This window comes from Notolepis coatsorum (genome assembly GCF_963971535.1).
Source record: "Notolepis coatsorum genome assembly, chromosome: 10".
Classification (NCBI taxonomy): domain Eukaryota; kingdom Metazoa; phylum Chordata; class Actinopteri; order Aulopiformes; family Paralepididae; genus Notolepis; species Notolepis coatsorum.
In genome coordinates, this window is record NC_140174.1 from 65,259,609 (window position 1) to 65,282,108 (window position 22,500).

At 43.4% G+C, this 22,500-nt stretch overlaps 1 protein-coding gene across 1 annotated transcript in view; it reads right to left on the reverse strand.

The window, feature by feature from the left end:
* pcdh15b (protocadherin-related 15b) overlaps positions 1-22,500 on the reverse strand; it is a gene marked incomplete at both ends in the record, with an annotated part of 695,468 nt that overhangs the window by 312,912 nt on the left and 360,056 nt on the right. The window contains 5 exon segments of the mRNA XM_084323056.1: positions 3,091-3,206; positions 3,209-3,269; positions 3,272-3,322; positions 8,579-8,764; positions 16,762-16,881. Of these exon segments, the coding sequence (XP_084179182.1) occupies positions 3,091-3,206; positions 3,209-3,269; positions 3,272-3,322; positions 8,579-8,764; positions 16,762-16,881 (534 nt within the window).

Genomic DNA, 22,500 nt, shown 5'->3' on the forward strand with positions numbered 1-22,500 from the left:
AGAGAGAGAGAGAGAGAGAGAGAGAGAGAGAGAGCTAGAGAGAGAGAGATAGAGAGAGAGAGAGAGATAGAGAGAAAGAAAGAGAGAGAGAGAGAGATAGAGAGATAGAGAGAGAGAGAGAGAGAGAGAGAGATAGAGAGAGAGAGAGAGAGAGAGAGAGAGATATGCACATAGGTGCTGTAGATCAGAATGTATCATCTGTCTCTCTCTCTCTCTCTCTCTCTCTCTCTATCTGTCTCTCTCTCTCTCTCTCTCTCTCTCTCTCTCTCTCTCTCAGTGCATGCTGGAATGAGATTGGAGAGATTGGAGAGGTTGGAGATAGGAGGTGTAGTGAGTTTTTTTCTATCTTTATCTGTCTATTTTGTTAATTTGTTTATGGGATATTGTATTATAGTGTAGTGTTGGGTTTGCTGTGTGTTTTTGTGTGTATAGGTTAAGTGGGAGTGTTTTGTTTGTTTGGCAGTCGGCCAGGCTGTTTTGCTGGTTGACGTCAGACGCCAGTATGGACTTTTCCAAAATTGGTAGAAAGCATGGTATCAAGATATCTGTTTCTAATGTGTCAGTAGAGGACTGCAGTATGGCAGTTGGAAATATTGTCAGGACATAGAAATATTAAATCAGCTGCTGAGAATGAACGGAGTGGTGATTTTTCTTGATTCATTGGACAAGGTGCGGACACTGGTTCAATCAGGGATCAGTGTTGATGGGGCTTTTCTTTCTGTTGAGCTCTTTTCACACCAGGCAGAAATGTCTTTATTTCCAACGTTCCGCTGTTTATCAGTGACAAACTATTGATAAGTCAACTAGCACGACATGGGAGGATAATTTCCCCTATAAGAAAAATGTCGTCGGGATGTAAATCTCCGCTTTTGAAGCATGTTGTCTCACACAGGCGACATGTTTTAATGATTCTAAACAACAGCGGAGAGGAGCTTGAGTTGGTTTTTAAGATAAAGGTTGATGAGTTTGATTATGTGGTTTTTGTGAGTTCTGGAAATTCGGGAAAGTGTTTCAAATGCGGGAAGAGGGACATATCTCCCGATAATGTGCGGGGAGAGGGGTAAGGCAACCTGCGCCTCAGCCCCAAGAGGAGCGCGGCGCTGGGCTCAGCGCAGGTGTGGAGGAGGGAAGAGTGTGGCAGCGCGGAGCTGAGAGCAGTGACAACAACAGTGTCCCGCTGCAGACCGTCAGCAGTGTCGGTAGTGTCCCTTGCAGGCCGTCGGCAGTGTAGACGGTGTCCCGCTGCAGACCGTCAGCAGTGTAAACAGTGTCCCTTTGCAGAACGTCAGTAGTGCAGCAGATAGTATCCAGCTGCAGGGCCACAGAACCGGTGTAGCAGGTATGGAGCAGAGCCTTGGTACAGAGGAGGGAGGAGTGAGGGACGCTGCCCCCCCTCAACTAGTGGCGACTGTGGGGTAACAGGGGGTGGTGCGGGTGGTGCAGGTACAGAGGAGGGAGGGTGGGAGACGCTGTTCCCCCCTCAACCAGTGGTTGTGTAGGTAAGGAGGTGGGGAATCAGAGATGCTGCCCCCCCTTCAACAAGTGGCGAGGTAACAGGGGAGAGCAGAGTTTTTTTTGTCCCCCCAAGCCCAACACTGCGTCAGGGTAAAAAAAGGAATCAAAAAAATATGACAAGTGAAGTAATAGGGGAAAAGCTGAATGTGGTGGACAATGTAAACAGTCAGACAGTGGATGGCGTGGTGTGAAGTGATGGAGGGGTGGGCTCTCAGGATAAGGAAGGAGTGACAAGTTTGGTCAAGAGAGTCAGGAGGGTGTATAAGACACAGGTTCCTCTCAGTCCAGCATGGACGAGGATGAGGTTGAAAAACAATGGGGTGCGGTTGAAAAACAATGGGGGATGACATCTCAAGTGTTGAGGAAGATGAGTTCCCAAATGCTTCTCAAGTGGTCTGATTCACAACGGAAAACATTTTATGCAGTCAGGCAGATACAGAAGTTCCTGCACACAACAAAAAATTTGAGAAGTGTCAAAGTGGAGATTTTTTTGAAGATTTTAGGAGATGTTTATTTTTTCAGCAAGGACTCAAATGAGGTTGAAGAACAATGGGGGGTACACTTCCCAGGAAGTTTTTAGGACTGAGATAAATTGTGCAGAAGCTCAGGAAACTGGATAATATAATGTTACCATGATAATGGAGCTTCTGATGTGTGGAGCCTGGCTGGACATTCAGGAAGGGAGTAGACCTGGGCTTGGACAGTGTCCTGCAAGCAGTTGGGGACAATGACACTGAAAGATGTTGTGAATGTAGCCGGGTCAGAGGAAGTGGCTTCTTTATTGGGGCTGAGGACGGCCTGTCACAACAGGGTCTGTCTGGACGATTGGACTGAAGCGCGGAGCGTCGGGGAACAATACCTGTTGCAGGATATTTTCGGTGGAACGGAAGGTCCTGATGAAGGGGAATTTTTTTCATGCGCTGGATATAAGAACTGACACAAATGGACTGACGGGACCCTTTTGGGTTGCTCATATGTTGTTCTTGATGACATGTTATGTGTTGAATGGAGTATGGTTACTTTTTTTGTTTGGGTGGAGCTTCAATGTTTTTTGTTGTGTTGCAGAGGACAGGTGTATTTTTTGCATTTTTTTATTGTGAGATCTCATGTGGTTTTAAGTGTGATGGGGACACATGTTGCCCGATATAATGTGTAGTTAGTTATTTAATTGTATTGACATACACATTGTACATTGTAATGAGAATTATGTAAATAAATGTTTTTATAAAAAAATAAAAAAATCTCTCTCTCTCTCTCTCTCTCTCTCTCTCTCTCTCTCTCTCTCTCTCTCTCTCTCTCTCTCTCTCTCTCTCAAGAGAGAGAGAGGTACCATTAGTTGTATTGACAGAGAAGTAAAATAGACTGACAGATCTTCATAGGTGATTATGAACAGATTTAGGACATGACATGGCATGGGCCACCTGCGCACGCTTGCACACGCACCACGCACACACACACACACACACACACACACACACACACACACACACCACACACACACACACAGACACAGTACACATAGTACACATGCATATGCATACACACACGTAAACATAAATACACACCCACACTCACCGTAATCTTCACAGTAACAGTGGCCAGTCCTGGTGGCATTTTCCCACCTACGTCCGTGGCTTCTACAGTGTATGTGTACGTGGGGTCCGGATCAGCCAGCTTCTCGTAGTCCAACATCTGAGCACTGACACCTCACCCGTTAATGGGTCCACATGGAACAGCTGGGTCACCTGCCCAGAACCTTCAGGCCTATCCTATAGGTCAGGTTAGAACTCTCGTCAGCATCTATAGCCTGAGAGAGGGGGGGGGGGGGGGGGGGGGGGGGGGGGGGGGGGCACAAAGAAAGAGAGACAGAGAGACAGAGAGAGAGAGGGAGGCAAAGAGAGAAAACAGGACAGGGGGAGAGATATGATGGGAGAGAGAGAGAGAGAGAGATAGATAGAGAGAGAGAGAGAGAGAGAGAGAGGAGAGAGAGAGAGAGAGAGAGAGAGAGAGAGAGAGGAGAGAGAAGAGAGAGAGAGAGAGAGAGAGAGAGAGAGAGATAATGAGCCAGCTTTATTTTTACCATGTCAATAAAGCCTTTTAAATGTAATCTCTGATCACTGATTTCTTACTGTGTGTATCTCAATCACTATTCATCTTCTATGTGTAAGGGCCCACCTGTCCCAGGACCTCCTCCCCCTGTACTCTTCAAGAGCCCCCACGTTTTTCACCTACTCTCACATAGACGTCCTCCACCCATGAACAATATCCCTCCACCCATGAACAATAGTCCTCCACTCATGAACTATGCTCCTCACTCTGTACCTCCCCCTGCTGGACATTCATCCGACTTCCCCTTATCCCCTCATGCATACCCTCCTGGTGCACTGGTATATCTTTAATGTCTACATGTCTCTCTGTGCCCTTCCCCTACTACTTAGTATCCTTGCTCCCCTGTTAAATGTTATGTCCTTGTTTATTAGTTCCTTGTGTGGTTGTATGGTTGTTATGTTACTTTGTCTAGTGTTCTGTATTTTCTTGTGTGTTTCCTTCCTGGTTGTCTCACCCCATGTGCATCTCGTTTTGCTAATTGCCCTGCTGTCTCTCTAGTGTTAATTGTTCCCCCTATATCTGGTGTGTGTACCCTTGTTGTGGGTTCATTTTTTCGGTTCCTTGGTTGATGCTTGCATTTGTTACTGTTGTTTTCATGTCCACTGTTCCTGATTCTGTCGTGCTCCAGTTTAATAGTAAGTGTATTCTAGTGTTCCATGTTTTGTTGCTGCTCATCTTTGTTTTCACGTCACAATGTATCGTTTTTGGTTAGTGTTTATTTTGTAGTTCGTTTTTGCAATCCTTTTCCTGCCAGCCTTGCTGAGTTTTGTTCTTGCCCTTGGAGAATCTTTATTGTTGCTACTGCCCATTTTTGAAGTAAAGACCTGTTTGTTACAATTCACCCTTGGCTCCACGTCTCGTCTGCCTATCTGCCTATTCTCTCCTCATTCTGTTTCTGTAATTGGGTCCTCCGACAAACACTATCCCTAACACTATGGTTCTACTGTGGCAATCACTTGTGTTTGCGGCAGTGTTAATTTTGTCAGCTATTTAAAAAATGTGTTTTAGTCTTAGTCATGTCTGAAATGCTCTTTTTTGTTTTCATCATATTTAGTCACCTTTATTATTTTTCTTTAGTCAAGTTTTAGTTAACTACAGGTCTGAGCATTTTCGTTTTAGTATTTTTTGTTTGGTATTTTTTTTTTATCAACTTTTTCTCCCCTTTTAATTTCTTTTCTCCCATCCCAATTTCTCGTATCGTCCAATCTTACCCTCCCCTGTCTCGAACGATGTTAGGCCATGCCTCCCACAGGCCGGCTGCAATGTGGACTCAGCCTTACATCACGTGTCCCCTCCGGTACTCGAGGAAACAGCATGTCGCATCTTTATCACCTGCACAGCGCAATCTCTCAGCGTCGGGGGTCTGCGTTTGGAGGGCACGCCACCCCTGTCGCTTCCTGATTCTGCTGCGCAGGCGCACCAACCGACCTGTAGGACTCGCTGTCCACAACGTCCGATCCCCACCCATCAGCTTCCACCCCCTAATACTGCCAATTGTATGAACGACCAGCCAAGCTGATAGCAATGCGGAGAGCTGGGCTCGAACCCAGCATCTCCTGCATTGTGGTGAGCGCCTTGCCCACTGCACCACATAGCCGCCCAGTATTTTTTTGTTTAGTTTCGATTTAGTCTCGCCACTCAGTTACAGCCTCATAAGTTGGTGTGAGCTTTTTTGAAACAAAAAAGCTAATGTTGCTAGCTGCTTAAACTTATGTAAGCTATTTAATGTGTTCTATTGTGGTGCATCAACATAATGTAGCGATCCGTCATGCAGTAATGTAGGGAAGAAAGAGGAGAGTTTCCTCTTTCTGTATGGTGCTTTATTTCCAGCTCAATATGGGGTTTTACAGGTTGATACTTCCCTTCTCATACACAACACAGCTACCTGCTAATACGCTAGGTTCACAACAACAACGTAACATCCGGTCCGTCCTCCCTATCTCCCGGGTGGAAACCACACCCCAGCATAACAGTGGTGCCCCTACGACCATACAACTAGAGCGACCACACAAAACCCCAGAACATTACAATAATTCACCCACGGAACAGGGATAAGGGTTCCGCACGGACAATTATGTTTGTTACTTTCCTGTCAGCAAATTAGTTCCTGTTAGCTACCAAGTAACAAGTAAACAGTGTTGACGTTGCAAGAAGCAATATTTTATTAAGTAAATTACATTTTGTGTTGTCGTTTTTAGTCAACGACATTGCAATAATAATGCATCCCGTTAGTGTCCCATGAGCTCTATTATAGGGTCTGGGTACCGTTCACATTTGAAAGGATCTACCTACCTCAGTGTAAAAAAAAATCCAAACTAAAATGATATAATATCATTATTTATTTAGAACAATTGTTGTAATATATATATATATAATATTGCAGCAAGCATTGTCTGCATCTAGCTTTGTAAAGTGTAACAACACTTGCAACAGTTTTCGGCTTACCATTGCCCCGACTGCTTTGTTATTGAATCAATCAAATCCTAGGTAAGCGTGTATTGTGCGTGTGACGTGCAGCACACCTTCATAGGTTTAGTTTCGCGGTAAATGAAACGTGACGTCATCGAACTTTTAAAAAAAAATACCGAATGTGGCACCGGCGGATCTCACGTGAATCGGTACTCGGGTAGTACCGACGTGATTCGGTCGGTACCCTTAAAAGTACCGGATTCGGTATCCATCTCTACTCCATTAACGTGATGTCTTGTCTAGTTTTCATCAGGAGAAAATGCTACGTTGACGACCATATTTAGTCATAATTTTCGTTGACTAAACACTGGTTTGCGGTGATTGAATCAGTGTACCCTCTTGAAGCATGTCAAGGTTTTTCAAAGTGTATAGAATGTACAATATGTACAATATTGGTGAATGACAGCAAATAGCCATCTCAGGCTGCGGTTACAGTAGGGTCAGTTTTCGTTTTCAATTTTCAGTTTCAGTTTTGTTTTTCAGAATGCTACGTAATGACAGGCAAGTTAGACGTCGTTTTGTCTCGTGAGCTCTTTCGTTTTGTCAGAACGAGGCGTGGTCAGACTGCAACAGATCGCGTCTCGAATTCAGCACGGAGCATGCGCGTGAAGGTATTAGTCCGCGCACGAATCCTGAGAGCGCATACCCGCGTTCACACATCCACAGGTAAACAACAAAGCTATCGACCACAATATTTTGATTGCTATGGCGAAAGTTTCAAGAGATCTGTTTACTTGGACCGATGACGAGGTCATACTGCTGCTTTCAGTCACGCTGGATTACAACACCAGCCATTTGGTCTTGAATGTCGACTGGGAGTCTGTCGCCACAAAGTATGCTGACCTGGCCGTTAGATTTTGCAAATTGTATCCATCTCCAGAAGAGGCTACAGCGAGTGGGAAAGAGTTCCCACACAGCCCTCAAGATATCACTAAAGGTATGTTGTAGAGCTGGCGTTAGCTAGCATGTTTGGGCTTGTTGATAAAAAGTGATGTGACTGTGATGATTGTCCAGTGGCTAACGTTATGTACCACTGGGTAGGTGGGTAGCGCACGGTGTGTGTATCCTGTTCGTAATATAACAAGTAACAGTTTCTTTGTGCACTTCGCAGTAATTGTGCAGCACAAAGCAAGCGTAGATCACAGTAGGAAGGTCCTCTGTGTTTATGTCCATAAATATGTCCAAATTTGGAATATGTCCAAAAATATGGCTGGATCCTGTTCTCTACCGGTTCTCTACAACGTTGTCACCGGACGTTGGTGAGGGCACGCGGACGTCGGTATCTACTGCGCATGGCCGTTGAGCAAGAACGGCTCCATATCCGGCTCACGCAGATTACATGGCACCATTGTCGCCGAGTTTTGGCGAGTTTCCAAAATGAAAACACCTTTTCAGCGTTGCCACTAGGACAACGTGTTTTCCTGCCAAAACGGCGTTTCTTTTTAACTTGGACATGCAAACGTAATCATTCAGCAACAAAAACTTTGCTGTTTTCCCCAGTGTAACCATGGCCTCAGAGAAGAAATACAACAGAGAGAGTCAGTGTGTTTAGCAGCAGTCAGTGGGTTAACAGCAAGAAGGGTGTGTGTGGCTTCAAGGTCATTCAGCATCTTGATAAGCATTGAAAGTGTAGGCAGGCAGAGAGACATCAATAGAACGAACGTTTAATGTGGGTTGGGGTGAATGGCGGTTGTCACGACAGCGCGTCACATAGCAACAGAAGAGAGGCCGGGCCTGTCGTTGCTATGGCGAGAATATAGAAAAGTACGTTTCTTCCAGGTGTAAGCCAGACTGAGAAACGAACCACACAGAAGAGAAGAACCATCAGAGACTTTGAGACGGCTCCCTCCTTCCCTCGCAAAGAGGAGGGGGGAGGGCAGCACTAGAGAAGTGCCACGACGACAGGCACCAGGCCGCGATGACCACCGAGCGGGGTGAAAGGAGAGATCATTCGAATAATGATTGTAGTTTCTTTCAAAGACTTTTCAAGGACAATACGAAATGGGTAACATCTGATTACGAGGCTTTTGTTTATGGAATAAACAACGTTTTCCAAGAAAGGTATTACGCTGTCAAGTGTCAAATTCTTATGAGTACGGATTGGATTAAAGGGGAATGACCACGATGTACAGCCGGTATGAGAAGATCAAGAGATAAACACAACGCAGAAACTACACGAGCCAACAGATGAAGAGGTGATACTGGCTGATTGTGGTCCAGATCTAACACTCTGGAATGCCTCAAATCAACAGGTTTGCAAAATTTTATCGGGAGGGCTCGTACTGTCTGCCAATCAGGGTTCAGTAACGCAACATTTCAACTATCCTCAAGATTATTCATAAAAACACAAAGCGCACATTTTTCTCTTACGCTGAGGCACATGGTATTTGAAAACACAATTTGTGAAAAGATAAATATATGACCCCTTTAAACATGGTATAACACACAAACACACACACACAAGCAACCACACAAACAGTCTTACCTTTAGTTGTACAATAACCGTGTCCTTGGGGGAGTTTTCTGGTAAGCTGATGGTGTAAGCCGGTTTGGTGAACACTGGACTGTTGTCATCCACATCCAGGACGGTGACTGACAGAGTTAACCTGGAGCGCCGTGGGTTCACCGCCCCGTCCCATGCCTCGACCATCAGGTAATACTGACCCCTCACCTGTAAGAAGGGGGTTTACATAGTATAGTGTGGGAGTATTGCCTGCCACATGCCACCTAAGTGGCTCTCCGACCCAGGAGATGACGGTTCAAGCAGCAGACCAGGTTACTGAAGAGAGGTGGCAAAATGTTATACAAGCCAGGAGCTGTTGTCATGACAAAGGCTCTCTCTCTAGTGTGTGGGAATGGGTGATTTAACCAACAGGTGCACAGCCACCCCTGCTCCTAGGTCTAACTAGCTTGACCCACTGCAGGCATGGCTGCTTAACCCTCCAGTCACCCTTCAAACAACTCCCAACTTTCCGGTTGAAACCATCGTGATGCTATCAGCTTTTTAGCAGCTGTGAGAACTCTTTAGCTGTATAGGGGCTGCAAACTGAAAAACATCATTCAACAGCAATACAGAGGGGTGTACAGGTATGTTCAGAAATAAGAATTCTGATAATTGCTGGGACACTTCTTTCCAGAATATCTTAACCGGTTGGCAATCCCAATACATGTGCATAAATGTACCCTCATCCCCATTTGTACATAAGGACCATCTGGAGTCTTGTTTAAGTCCCATTCTGTTCAATCTTATAGGAGTCAGGTATGTCCTATGAATATAATTAAGATTAATTTGTTGATGGTCCGGGTTACGTGACGCAATTCGAACGTTTGCCCAGACTTCTTGCCAATCAAAATCTATTTCCAAGTCTGGTATATCCCTCCTCCAGACTGAGTCTAGGGGGAGGATTCCATACGAGGACGTTAGTAAGTGATGATAAAAATCAGATACGAAGCCTCTCGATGTCTCTCTTTCATAGAAGAATTTGTGATATCTGTGGTGCTCAATTGGTATCCTTAATGGGACTCCATGAGCCTTCAAACAATCCAATAACTGTGCGTAAAAATAATATGTGGAAGTGGTGAGGTTACATTTTTTATGTATATCTTGATAGCTACAAAAACCCTGTTTGTTGAAAACATCTCCCAATGTGTGTATGCCCTGCTTTTCCCATTTGGGGTATCTTATAGGTCGTTTTCCAATAAGGAGTGCATTGTTATTGAATAGGGGAGTATGACTATGCCATTTATGTTGGTTAGAATATATTTTTTGTGTTTCACGCCATATCCGGATCACGTGTAATAAGGGGGCCAAATTTCAATTCGCATTGTGTCAAAGGCCACAGCCAGCGTGACCAAAGAATGATGACCTCTCGGATACATGAGGGATCACCCCCCTCACCACCTACCAGATTCTGGTCGGAGTACCAGAATCCTAAACGACCACACCGCGCGCCAGACGCAAGACGAAGAGGGTCCCAATGTGAGGGTACTATGTGAAACCATACTCCAGAAACACTGAAAATTAAACATATATCTGTTTGAATCAATGTATTAGATTAACTTGTTAATAGAATAAGTATGGCCCTGATTTAAAAGTCAGTGATTATGAAGAATGTCTTTTTTTTATTATATATTTCTCCTCCCTACTTGTGTGAACCTGTATACTACTATATCTAATTCACACTATAGTATGAAAGAGAAACCTTCTGTTGCTGTTGGAATGTGGCCTCTGTACAGACAACCTTGAATATTCCACTCAGAGGAGGCGAGGAGGAAAAGTGCACGGTTAACCCTTTCCTGTCATAAGGCAGAGAGAGAGCATTTATACATTTTGAAACTACATGTATGATGTATAAAACATATTAACCAAGGTTTAAAGTATATGAGTACTGTATTGAACATATAGGCTATATATTTCTTTATTTCTTGCTTGCAACATGCAGTGTGGTATTAGGGATTTTCCCAACACAAATTAATCTGTAACTTTTTTAGTTACAGTAAAGAAGGGATGGAAGAGGAGTTGTCATTATTACGTATTGTACACTGATTGGGACTGTACTGTCAAGAGGGGTGTAATCTTATGACGTATTCTGTATTATATAAACACCCCGTGAAGCGAGGAGACTTGTCTTTTTTACTTTGACTTGAGGCCTTTTTTTGCTGATAGAGATCATATGATAATTGTGCATTCTTTTGTAACTCTTGTATTTTTTAATTAAAACTTTTTGAAACTAAATCTTTTTCTTCTTGTTACTTCTTCTAAAAATACTGGTAAGCTATAATATCATTCTATTCTTTTAGCGTCTATTCTCAAAGCTGTGCGGTGTAAGGAGCTTGAGAATAAGACCGGTTTACTAAGGATGGCCCCCCTATGATTGACCTCCTATTTAGCATTCTATTTAATTTTTTACAGGTTAGATTTACAATGCTGCACCTGATTTTCAGCTCATCTTATGAGGAGAATAACATATAGTATTATTGTCATTCGGGAAGACACATGACATAGAAATACTTCATTCATTATGTATAGATCTTAGGTATAATATGTACAGATGTCTGTCTTTTCTCTAAAATAGCGTAGAGAGGACAAACAAATTTGTAATCTATTTCATTCAATGTTAAAGGGGTTTCCTGACGGCAAACATTTGAACAAATTACCTCATTCATATAAGCTGTGTGAAATGTACACTCACCAGCCCCCTATGATATACGAGGGAAGGATTATCACTTGATTAATGGTAGCCCTATTTGAACACTCAAGTAGATTTACTAAGGAAAGGATTATCAATAGATCTTGCTTGTTAAATAAAATATAGACCTTGCAACTCTTATCAAGGTTAACACCTTGACGTGAGGGGACAGGGCGAGCATACAGTATGACCAGTCTTCGATGAACTCATCAGGGGTTTGAAAGTCTCGGCCTTGCATGACGCTGTGGAGGCCGGACGAGCAGATCACTGATTGATGGGCTTATCAAACTGAACGGGTATACTGGGGCTTAATACACATTGCTTAATTGATAATATGGTGTATACTATGTCCTGCAGTCTATGTGGTGCTACTATATTTTCTTCTAAGTTTCTCCAGGATACAGATGCTTGGGAGTCAAACCAGGTTGTCAGTGGTCTTAAAGAGTACGCTTTAAAATAGTGGTAAAAGTCTGGAAATGCCAAACCTCCGTCGGCTTTGTTTCTCTGTGCGGTGGATCTTTTTATTCATGGAGGTTTGTTATTCCAAATAAATGTATATGCGGTGGAGTGTAATTTTTTCCAGTAACCATCAGGAGGGGGTAACGGTAACATTGAGCTAATGAAGTTGATTCTAGGTAAAACATCCATCTTAACTATTGATACTCATGCCTGTACTGAGTTTTTAAGTTTGGACCACCTGCCAAAGTCGTATTTGATCTTATCTTGGAATTTTATGTAATTGTACTTCACTGTTTGGCTTATAGTAGGGAATACCTCAACTCCTAAACATCTGAAGTGTTTAACCATTGGTATTTTTTCTGGAAGGAGTATATTCTTTGCAGGGGCATTAAGTGGAAGGAAGGCCGACTTTGGCCAATTTATCCTAAATCCCGATAGATTGCCAAAGTCATCAATCAACTTGAGAAGATGAGGCATTGAGGTGTTAGGGTTTTGCATGAACAATATTACGTCGTCCGCATATAAACTAATATGATGTTGTGTGCCCTTAATTGCGATTGGTTCTATGGATTGGGATTGTCTTATATATTGTGCTAAAGGCTCTAATGATAGAGCGAATAGTCCGGGACTAAGAGGGCAACCCTGTCTGGAAGAGCGCGATACCGGAAAGATTTCGGAGGTGATTATACCTGTTGTAATCATGGCCGATGGGTCTTTGTATAATACTTTAATCATATCAATGAATCCTTTTCCTAATCCCATCCTTTCTAGTACTGCCCATAAATAAGACCATTCCAACCTATCAAAGGCTTTCATCGCATTCCAGGGACAGCATCGCTATAGGTGGGGTGTCATCCTTGCTGGCATCTAGCACATGTAATAACCGTCTTATATTATCCGTGATCAAGCGGCCTCTTATGAAGCCAGTCTGATCAGGATGAACTAAAGACGTCATATGCTTTTGAAGTCTGATGGCTAATACCTTGGAATACAGCTTGATATCGGTTCCGAGGAGGCTTAAGGGTCTATAACTACCGCAATCGGTGGGGTCTTTGTCTTTTTTAAGGAGGACTGTTATGAGTGCAATATTGTCGATCTTATGGAAATTCCCCTCCTTAATTGAGTATAAAATCATAATGGTTTCAATCGGAAAAAATTTGCCGGAAGGTATGGGTTCTTACCTATCTCGATGTGATTTATCTAGAAATGTCTACAGCAAGAATTTTAGGTGTCAGTGAAACCAACATTGCAATCTGGTTAGAAGTGGTGGAGAGAATAAAAGCTAGCATATGAATTGTAGTGCCTGGTTAGAAACGAATGAAAATGGATGGATTATCCAAGTGGGGGTCCGGGGGGGGGGGTGAGCGAGCAAGAGCATATATGTAGGGTATTAGATAGCAAGTATTAGGTATATATCTCGTAAACTACATTTATAATGATTCAAATGGTGATTTCATTGGATGTTTACTGTTAATGCTTGTGTGTCTAATTTGATGTTATGTTTAAAAAATTCTAAAAAAATTAAATATATATAAAAAAAAGAAAAACCCAACGTTCTCCCTAGTGACGGAAACTGCGATCTCATTCAAACAAATCTTTTTCATGTATTTTTTTCATAAATATCATTATTAACTTCAGTCCTCACCATACATATAGAATATTTATATATATTTTATATTTTATATATATATATATTTATATATATTATTTTAATTAGGGTTAGGGTTAGGGGGTTAGGGTTACCCTACCCTAACCCCTAACCATAACCCTAACCCTAAAGAAAATAATAGTTAAAATCCTGAAAATGAAGACATGCACAAACCTCTTGGAGGCATCATCCATCCTTTTATCATGTTACTTATCAATCATTCTAATTTTAAACTGTACAGGCTGTGTATTAAAAAAAAAATTACATGGGAGTCAACCTGTTAATTTCTGCGACTAGGGTGGAAGGTGTATAAAACGCGTAGTGATAAAAAAAAACAAAAAAAAAACATGGATTATTGTAATGTGACTCAAATATGTGATACTGAGCTATACTTACATAAAATATAGCCAACGCTATCCACAAACGCAAGTGAAAAAAGGTTATTTGACGAGAATTGCGACAAAGGTGCCTGGAGGGTTAAATCAGCCATCCCAACACCACATATAGTTATGTCCCTTCCAGATCAGGCAGCCCATCACTGTCATTATACACCTACTGCTATCTAAGCATAAAGAAATCCTCTCCTATTACCCTAGCCTAGCCCTCAAGATAACTGTGCCAATATTGACCATTTTGATGGACGCTTATGCTTACGTACGTCTACAAGTTTCAAGTTTCTTTAATAGTTGTCATACAGAAGTACAGAATACTTTTATACAAAAGGCTTCTTACTGTTACGCTCCAGAGAAGCATTTTGTATAAAAGTATTCTGTACTTCTGTATGACAACTATTAAAGAAACTTGAAACTTCCACCATCATAGGTTTTCGCAGTCTTTCTCATGCTCCTTCCTTGCAGCAGTGGCACTTGAAAGGCACCTTGGAGTTGTACAATCCACTCTGCGTTCTAAAAACTGCCAACAGTTAAAAATGTGTAGTGATTTACCCTGCTTTCTCCATTGTTAGTTAACTGCTAGCATCCAGTGCCATGGCATCCAGTCGATTGGCAGAAATGAGAATATCACTGCAGATGCTAACAGTTGGCTGACAATGGAGGTGGTAACGCAGGGTAAAGTAATACACATTTTAAACTGTTGGTGTTGTTTAGAACGCAGAGTGGATTGTACAACTTCAAGAGTCGCTGCTGCAAGGAAGGAACATGGGGAAATACCGCAGACGATATTTGGGGCTAGATCCACAAAGAATGGATTGCACGGTGCTAATTGCACCCTTATTTACAATTCATTATGAATTGAAAATGGGGGACCCTGATGTAAACAAGACGAAAGTCTTTCTCTGGTCTGCATCCCCTTAACAATTGGGGGTCATCCCTATGTTCCCCGGGTTATATGTTCCCCGCTAAAAAAAATTATAATTCTAAGTTCCCCGCTCCAGAAATAAAGGTTCTATGTTCCCCGGTCGCGCCCGCTCCCGAACAAAAAAAGGGTCCTATGTTCCCCGCTGAAATAAAGGTTCTATATTCCCCGCAGCTCGCCACCAAGGCTGCCTGTAAGAGCGCACCGGCTACCGGCGGTGCAACAGATTCGCACGTAGGCCTATCAAAGATAATATTGTAGCGTTCTGTCATACCATCATTGAAGAATGAGGAGAGTTTTATGTTTCTTTCATGTCATTTAATTCCAGACTCAACCGTTACATACAGGTCCAATACACTTCACTTGTTATGTCCACACAGCTGTTCTCTCGCGTGTAACCATGACAACAACATAACTTCCGGTGCCTCTCCTATATATCCGGGGGGGAAACAACAGTTTCATATGAATGTACTTATACAGGTTCAGACAGATTGCGCTATCGGGAAATGTCCGTCAGTCACTCGAGTATTATAAAGTGTTATTGATTGTACAGTGTACCACAGTTTCATATTAATTAATTTCTAGCCGAGAGAGAGCGAGAGCCGAGAGCCGAGAGAGCGAGAGCCGAGAGCCGAGAGAGAGCGAGAGCCGAGAGAGAGCGAGAGCCGAAAGAGAGCAGAGAGCCGTGTGTGTGATTGTATGTGTAAGCAATAAAAGCTTATTTTGGATTGATTATCGCTTATCTGGTTGGCCTGTTTGAAGACACCAACCTGTGTGCGATCCGAGAGAACAGCTGTGTGGACATAACAAGCGAAGTGTTTTGGACCTGTATGTAATGGTTGAGTCTGGAATTAAATGACACAAAAGAAACATACAACTCTCCTCATTCTTCAATGACGGTATGACAGAACGCTACAATATTATCTTTGATAGGCCTATGTGATGTTGGCTATCTTGTTAAGACCCATTTATAATACTATGGTGTATTGAACATATTATCTTTGATAGGCCTACGTGCGAATCTGTTGCACCATTTATCTACACCCTCACACAACTCTGTCGCTTTTTCGGGAGTAGCGGGGAACATAGGACCTTTTTTTAGTAGTGACGTGTACGTTTGAGAACACTACCGTAATGACAGAGAATGAAGCAAGCTGACATGGTTGGCCCTCACACAACTCGGTCGCTTTTTCGGGAGCGGGGAACATAGAACCCGGGGAACATAGTTGACCCTTTTTATCGCGAGCGGGGAACATAGAACCTGGGGAACATAGAACCCGGAGAACATAGACATGTTCCCAACAATTGTGTGTATTGAGCCATACTGTATTGTACCCATTCTGCAATCTGTTAATACAATTTTCATTCAATCAATCACTGCGCAGGTGCAATTAGCACCGTGCAATCAATTCTTTGTGGATCTAGCCCTTGGTTTAGCATGCCCTCCACAAAACAATGATGGTGGCGTACAGATAACTGTGTAAGCTTCCATCCAAGTTGTCAATAGCGACACATTTCTTCTGGATTCTGGAGTTCTCTGGATTAGGGGCAATGATCACCCCCACTGGCACAAGCACTGCTCCAGTTAATTACTGCAGCACCACATAGCCAATAAAAAGTACATCTCTTCATCGGCATGCCTTTCATTACCCGGTACGTCTGCACACGATTAATCATAGCAATGAGACTGAACCATAACACTGTAAATCATTCTGATAACTAGATACCTAGTCTGACAATTGGCCTTATCGACATCAGATCACTATCAACTAAAGTGTTACTGAACATTGATTTAATTAAAGTTTACAGTCTTCACATGTTTGGAGTCTGTGAAACCTGACTAAAGCCACACAACTTCCTATATACAAAGACTTCTGGTATTGGAGTGGACTGATATCGTCAATATGATTATTTTAGAGTCCTGTCATAACAGTCCCCCCCTTGCATTGTCCACGTTAAGATGTGGTTTGGAGCTAAATAAAAAATAAAAAGTAATAATTTGTGATAGAAAATCGTACACATTGTAGCTTTAAACAATCAACAAAGTGATTATCTGACCTCTCTGTCAAGCGGCGCTGAAGTGAGGATGGTTCCATTGCTGGAGATGGAGAACAGATTCTGATGGTTTACCAGACGATAATGGACCACACCACTGGCACCAAGGTCTGGATCTGTGGCCTGATAAACACATACAGTACACACACACACACACACACACACACACACACACACACACACACACACACACACACACACACACACACACACACACACACACACACACACACACACACACACACACACACACACACACACACACACACACACACACACTATTACAATATTATATTACAGTGACATATTGACTAGACGTTACTATGCCTCACAACAATCATCATCATCATCAACCTTTATTTATTCTCGAAATTACAATTGAGATCACCCTCATTTTCAATGTAGTCGAGACTTTACAGACATTTCAATTGACAATTTTTTTTTTTTTTTTTTATCTTTTCCCCCCTCCTTTTTCCTCCGTTTTTCTCCCATCCCAAGTCCCAATCCCCTTCCTGGTCGCTGCGCACCTACCCCCCACAGTCGGTCTGGGAGAGTGGAGGCTATCACATGCTTCCTCTGACACACGTGTAGCCAATCAACCGCTTCTTTTCACCTGGCAGCGCGGACTCTCACTGAGAGGGTGTAACGTGTGGAAGGATCACACTACCCCCCTTAGATCTTTTCCTCGCTGAGCAGGCGCCCCGAACTAACTGTAGGAGTCGCTGTTTACAACGACCAGGACCCACCCACCAGCTTTCCCACCCCTAACACTGCCAATTGTGTTAGTATGAACGACCAGCCAAACTGGTAGCAATGTGGAGTGCTGGGCTCGAACCCAGCGTCTCCTGCATTGGTGGCGAGCGCCTTGCCCACTACACCACCTAGCCGCGACAATGGACACATTTCTACAATATAACAATAATAAATATTAATAACTATCTACATAGTACTCTCAGTCCAGAGTGCACCACAGCAATTCGTATAAATGTTTTACATAAAACAACACAGCACACAAATTGACAAAATAAAAAAATTGCATACATTTCAGACATAAGAATAGGTATAAAATACAATAAAAGTAGTGCAATGTAAACGTGCAGATTTAAGAATAGGCATAAAATAAGTACAATAGTACAATGTCGCTCGAAGGCATGTGAACCCCCCCAGAACAGTCAGTCCCCCGAACACCTCACACATCAATCCCTCTCACATCCCCATCCAAGACACACACCCCCGATAAAGCATGCCATGACCGAAGGAAAACACAAACAGCCCGCGCGCCACTCACACCGCCATGCACGGCAATGGGAATGCCAACCCCGCGGGGCGCTCCATCTACCCCGGCACCAGCGCCGCCGCCACCACAAGGAAAACCAGCAAACACCACGCCCCCACCCCCAAAACTCCACAGAGGAATGACAGACCACACACCCCAGGACCCGCAGCCACGCCAAAGGAGACACGACTTCACACACTCAAGCAGACAAACACAACAGCGGCCAAACGAGAAGACATGCAGAAGAACACAGCAGAAGCCACAGCGAGCCCTCCACGCAAGGAACCCCAAAACCAGTCAGCGAACCGAGGGAGCCCAACGATGAAGACCAACCAAAAATCCACCAAAGCACATGCAAGAGACCAATACCCAACTCCAGGGAAGGTTCAGGAAAGGTCCAGTCGAAGCCACAGGCGCCATAGGCTCCAACCAAACCGCCCGCCCAGACCTCCCCCAGAGTCGAACATCAGCTCCCCGTATGCGCCCCGAAGGACCCCGGCCAGGCCCCATCGCTAAACTCCCGCAACCGACCGACACCCCAGGGATCCCCCGCAGGAAGAACCCATCATAACCCCCACAGTACCCCAAAGTGCCACAAAGGTCCCAGAGCCATCCCAGACCAACCACAATGCCACACGCCCCCCCATCCAACCACCACCATGTCCATGCATCTACCCAAACATCCATAATCACCGCCCCCCTCGGCATGGCTACAGGCCATGGGGCACACGACCCGCCACCCCCCCATAGAATCTGAAAGCAAAAACATAGAATCCACAGATCCCCCCGCACTGACCAGGCCACCAGGACCAGAGGCAACAAAACAGCCCACAGAAATTACACCCCCACCACTACACACAAACAATCCAAGTATACTCAAACTACCCGTGTCCCCCTCCAGCCACGACACGCCCCACCGGAAACTGTGTCCCAAATGACGACAACAAAGACCAATATGTGAAACACCTGAAAGACTATATACTGCCCTAAACTAATATAAGTAGGCTAAGAAAAACAGTTAAAGACTGTTGCAGGCAGGCCTGCAAGTAAACCTCTAAACTTCCCCTGCGTTATAGGTAGTTTCATCTTCAGTGAGAGCTGAAGAGAGTTCCATGTAGTAGGGGCACTATAATGAAAGGCTGATTTTCCAAGTTGGGTCTGTACATGGGGGACAAATCATTAGAGCGAGTCATATAGGGTCTAGTGTTCTGAACTAATAGTGATGTGCGATAAGGAGGTAATTTTTCGGGGCCATCCATGTATATATACGTTATTGGGCGCCAGCGGTTAACGTTTTTGGATTGTTTTCCTTTTTTTATTTTAATATCCTATTCAATGTCAGGGACCTGTATGTTGCCGTTAAAAGGCTGGGACTCATACTGGGACTCCGAAGGTGCAGTACCGGCCAGATCCTGCTAGTAGGCTGTATCGAGAGTGCAGTAAACCCTGTTACAGACCGGGTGCTACGTTTAAACCGCTCCGGATGGACTTTTCTAGTAATGGGAAACCTAGGGCTTCACCCGATCACATTGAATCGTTTTCGGGACCCCCGATCCATATATTGTGGTGGGTTATGTCGTGGACCAGATGGACATAGGATGGACCAGATGGCGATCAAATAATTGGAATATTATTTGTGGAATACCACCGACCACAGGTAAGGACAATCTGACGTCAATTTCAGCTTGATCGTGCAAGGTTATCATACCCATCCCCCTGATCGGCATGTGTTGTGGTAATAACGAATGACGTTACTGGCAATCAAATAATCAGAAACGACCCCCCCCCCCCCCTTTTCATGCATTCATGATGAAACATAATACCTATGATATAGATTTGATTTGAAAATAGTAGCGTGTCCAGGGACGAAACGCCAATGATTTCAGTAGAATTCACGTTGCGCCCTGTAGCCGGCCTCCCAGGAATTAGCCCGGATCATTCCGAAATTATACTCATATTCACCACGGGATAACGCGTGAACGAATTCATGAACAAATTCATTATTTTTTGCATCTTCAACGGAAGATAGTTACTGTCAAATGACCATGGTATTGTATCCATAGCTATAATATAGAATATAGATTTAGCTCTATAAACAACGTTACGTGACGTGACGCACAGTGAAACTATGTAATGGAAAGCTGGCCCAGATATAGCTAGATGGGGCAATCGAATGGCCCCGAATGTGTTAATGGCCTTAAGGATAAATAAATACCAGAGAAGACCAACCCATTTTCTCATATAAGATGCAGTGGTGTGTATCATATCTGTCACCAGGGATACATCTAAGAGCAGAATGATAAACAGAATCTAATGGTTTGAGAGTCGAAGGGGCAGCATTTCTATAAATCACATCTCCATAATCCAAGACAGATAGAAAGACTGCTTCAATAACCCTCTTTCTACACATCATTGGGAAACTAGATATATTCCTGTACAGGAAACCAATTTCAAAACAACAATCTGTCGCTGATACACAGGAATGCACGGCATCCAGTCGATTGGCAGAAATGAGAATGATATTGCTGCAGATGCTAGCAGTTAGCTGACAATGGAGGTGGTAACGCAGGGTAAAGTACTAGATCTTCCTCCTTCTTTATAGAGCTGTATAGCTGCTGTGAGTCCCTGAGATGTTTTGCTGCCCAATGTCCCCTCTGAGATTATTGAAGTACTTATCTTACAACTATGTCACAAGAATACTAACACGTTTACTGGTAACCTTTTTTTATTATTATGGACTTTTCTGCTCTGAACTTAAAGGGGCACTTCACCAAAAAACAATGCTGGTATATTTTGCACATAATCTCACACACATCCAAAACATTTAAACAGTTTTGCACACATTAATTTAGTTTGACAGTTATAACTTCTTAAAGGTCCCCTATCTTATAAATGGCCTTTTCCAGTGGTTTGCATTGTATTCTAGCAATGTGGGGTTGTACCAACACTGCCTAGATGTGAAATCTCTACTCAGTCCCATTTCTTCAGTATAGCTGAGGCAGGAACCTCCCCCACTGAACTAAGCCATTCTGAATTTACGTCAATCTGTGACGTGTAACAATACGTGTTAGAACTCTGATCTGCCACCGCCCGCCCACAATCAACTGTGATACGTTTATATGAGCAGTGAGTGAAAATAATGCGGAAACGGTTTCGACAACAGAGACCTTCAGCTGTTCCTCAAAAGGGTTCGACAGCATAGCTCCAGAGTGCTTATGAATCCCAGCTTTCCCCCGCGCTGTTTCTATGTGCAGTGAGAACTTCAATGCTTCTAAATAAGTTTTGCAATGCACCCTCGTAACGTTAACGTAACATTAGCCGCTAGCTAGCCAACCCAATCACTCACAGAGAAGACAGCAGCTTCACTAGATAAAATGGGTGGGAGGGATTGGGGGGGGGGGAGCTCTCTCTCTCTCTTTCTCTCTCTCTCTCTCTCTCGTATCTGCTAGTGCAGGTGGGTGACTGTCAATCAAAGCGCATTGCGAGTATGGGCAGCCCAGCCAAAAACAGCTTGGAATTTGGAAAGGCAGAAAGTGGTGCACCAAAGTTCTTGATTAAAAATACAAAACAATGAATTGTATTGAAAATAAACGTACAGATGTGTTCCATAGACTAGGAATTGTGTAAAATTGCCCAAAAAGTAAAAGATAAAGCAAAATATGGGACCTTTAACGTTTGGACGGTCTGAGGTCTCCTCTCCATCCCCACCACCAACCTGCACACTGTTGGTCCCAGAGCCTTCTCTGTTGCTGCACCCACCCTCTGGAACTCCCTTCCTCCAAACATCCAAAATGCTACATCCCTGGACTCATTCAAATCTCAACTCAAATCTCACCTCTTCACCAAATGTATTAATGACTCTGCCTGATTACCCTCTTTTCTTTTTTGACTGAATTGTTCCTCTGATCTCCTTCCCATTAGTTGCCCCCCACTGTTAAGCGCCTTGGGTCTCATGAAAGGCTCTATGAAATTATTATTATTATTATTATTATTATTATTATTATTATTATTATTATTATTATTATTATTATTATACAAAACTACTAATCCCACAATGCAAAGTGGCCTTGGAGGACCATTGAGGAGGACATGTACCTGGGATCAACCTGAATATTTGTGGATAGCACTGTTTGGAAATTGGCAGATTGGCAGAAATTGGCCTACCTGTATGACAGTTGTGCAGTGCATTATGACATCACTGTGATAGCGGTACATTTTACTTTCATAGCTATTTACAAATAGGACATTAGGTAGGACCTCAGTAGGTCTGACAATGAATTGATCTCACACACAGTTTGAGAAGGCAACATCTTTAGGCAGGCACACTATTTCTTGCTTTGGCACAGGCCGATATTCTGATGAACTAACGGGTATCTCATAGGTGTGACGTGTGATATTGTAAAATAACATTGCATTTACTCTGGTGCCATAAATGTAAAAATTAGGGATGTCCGATATTGGCTTTT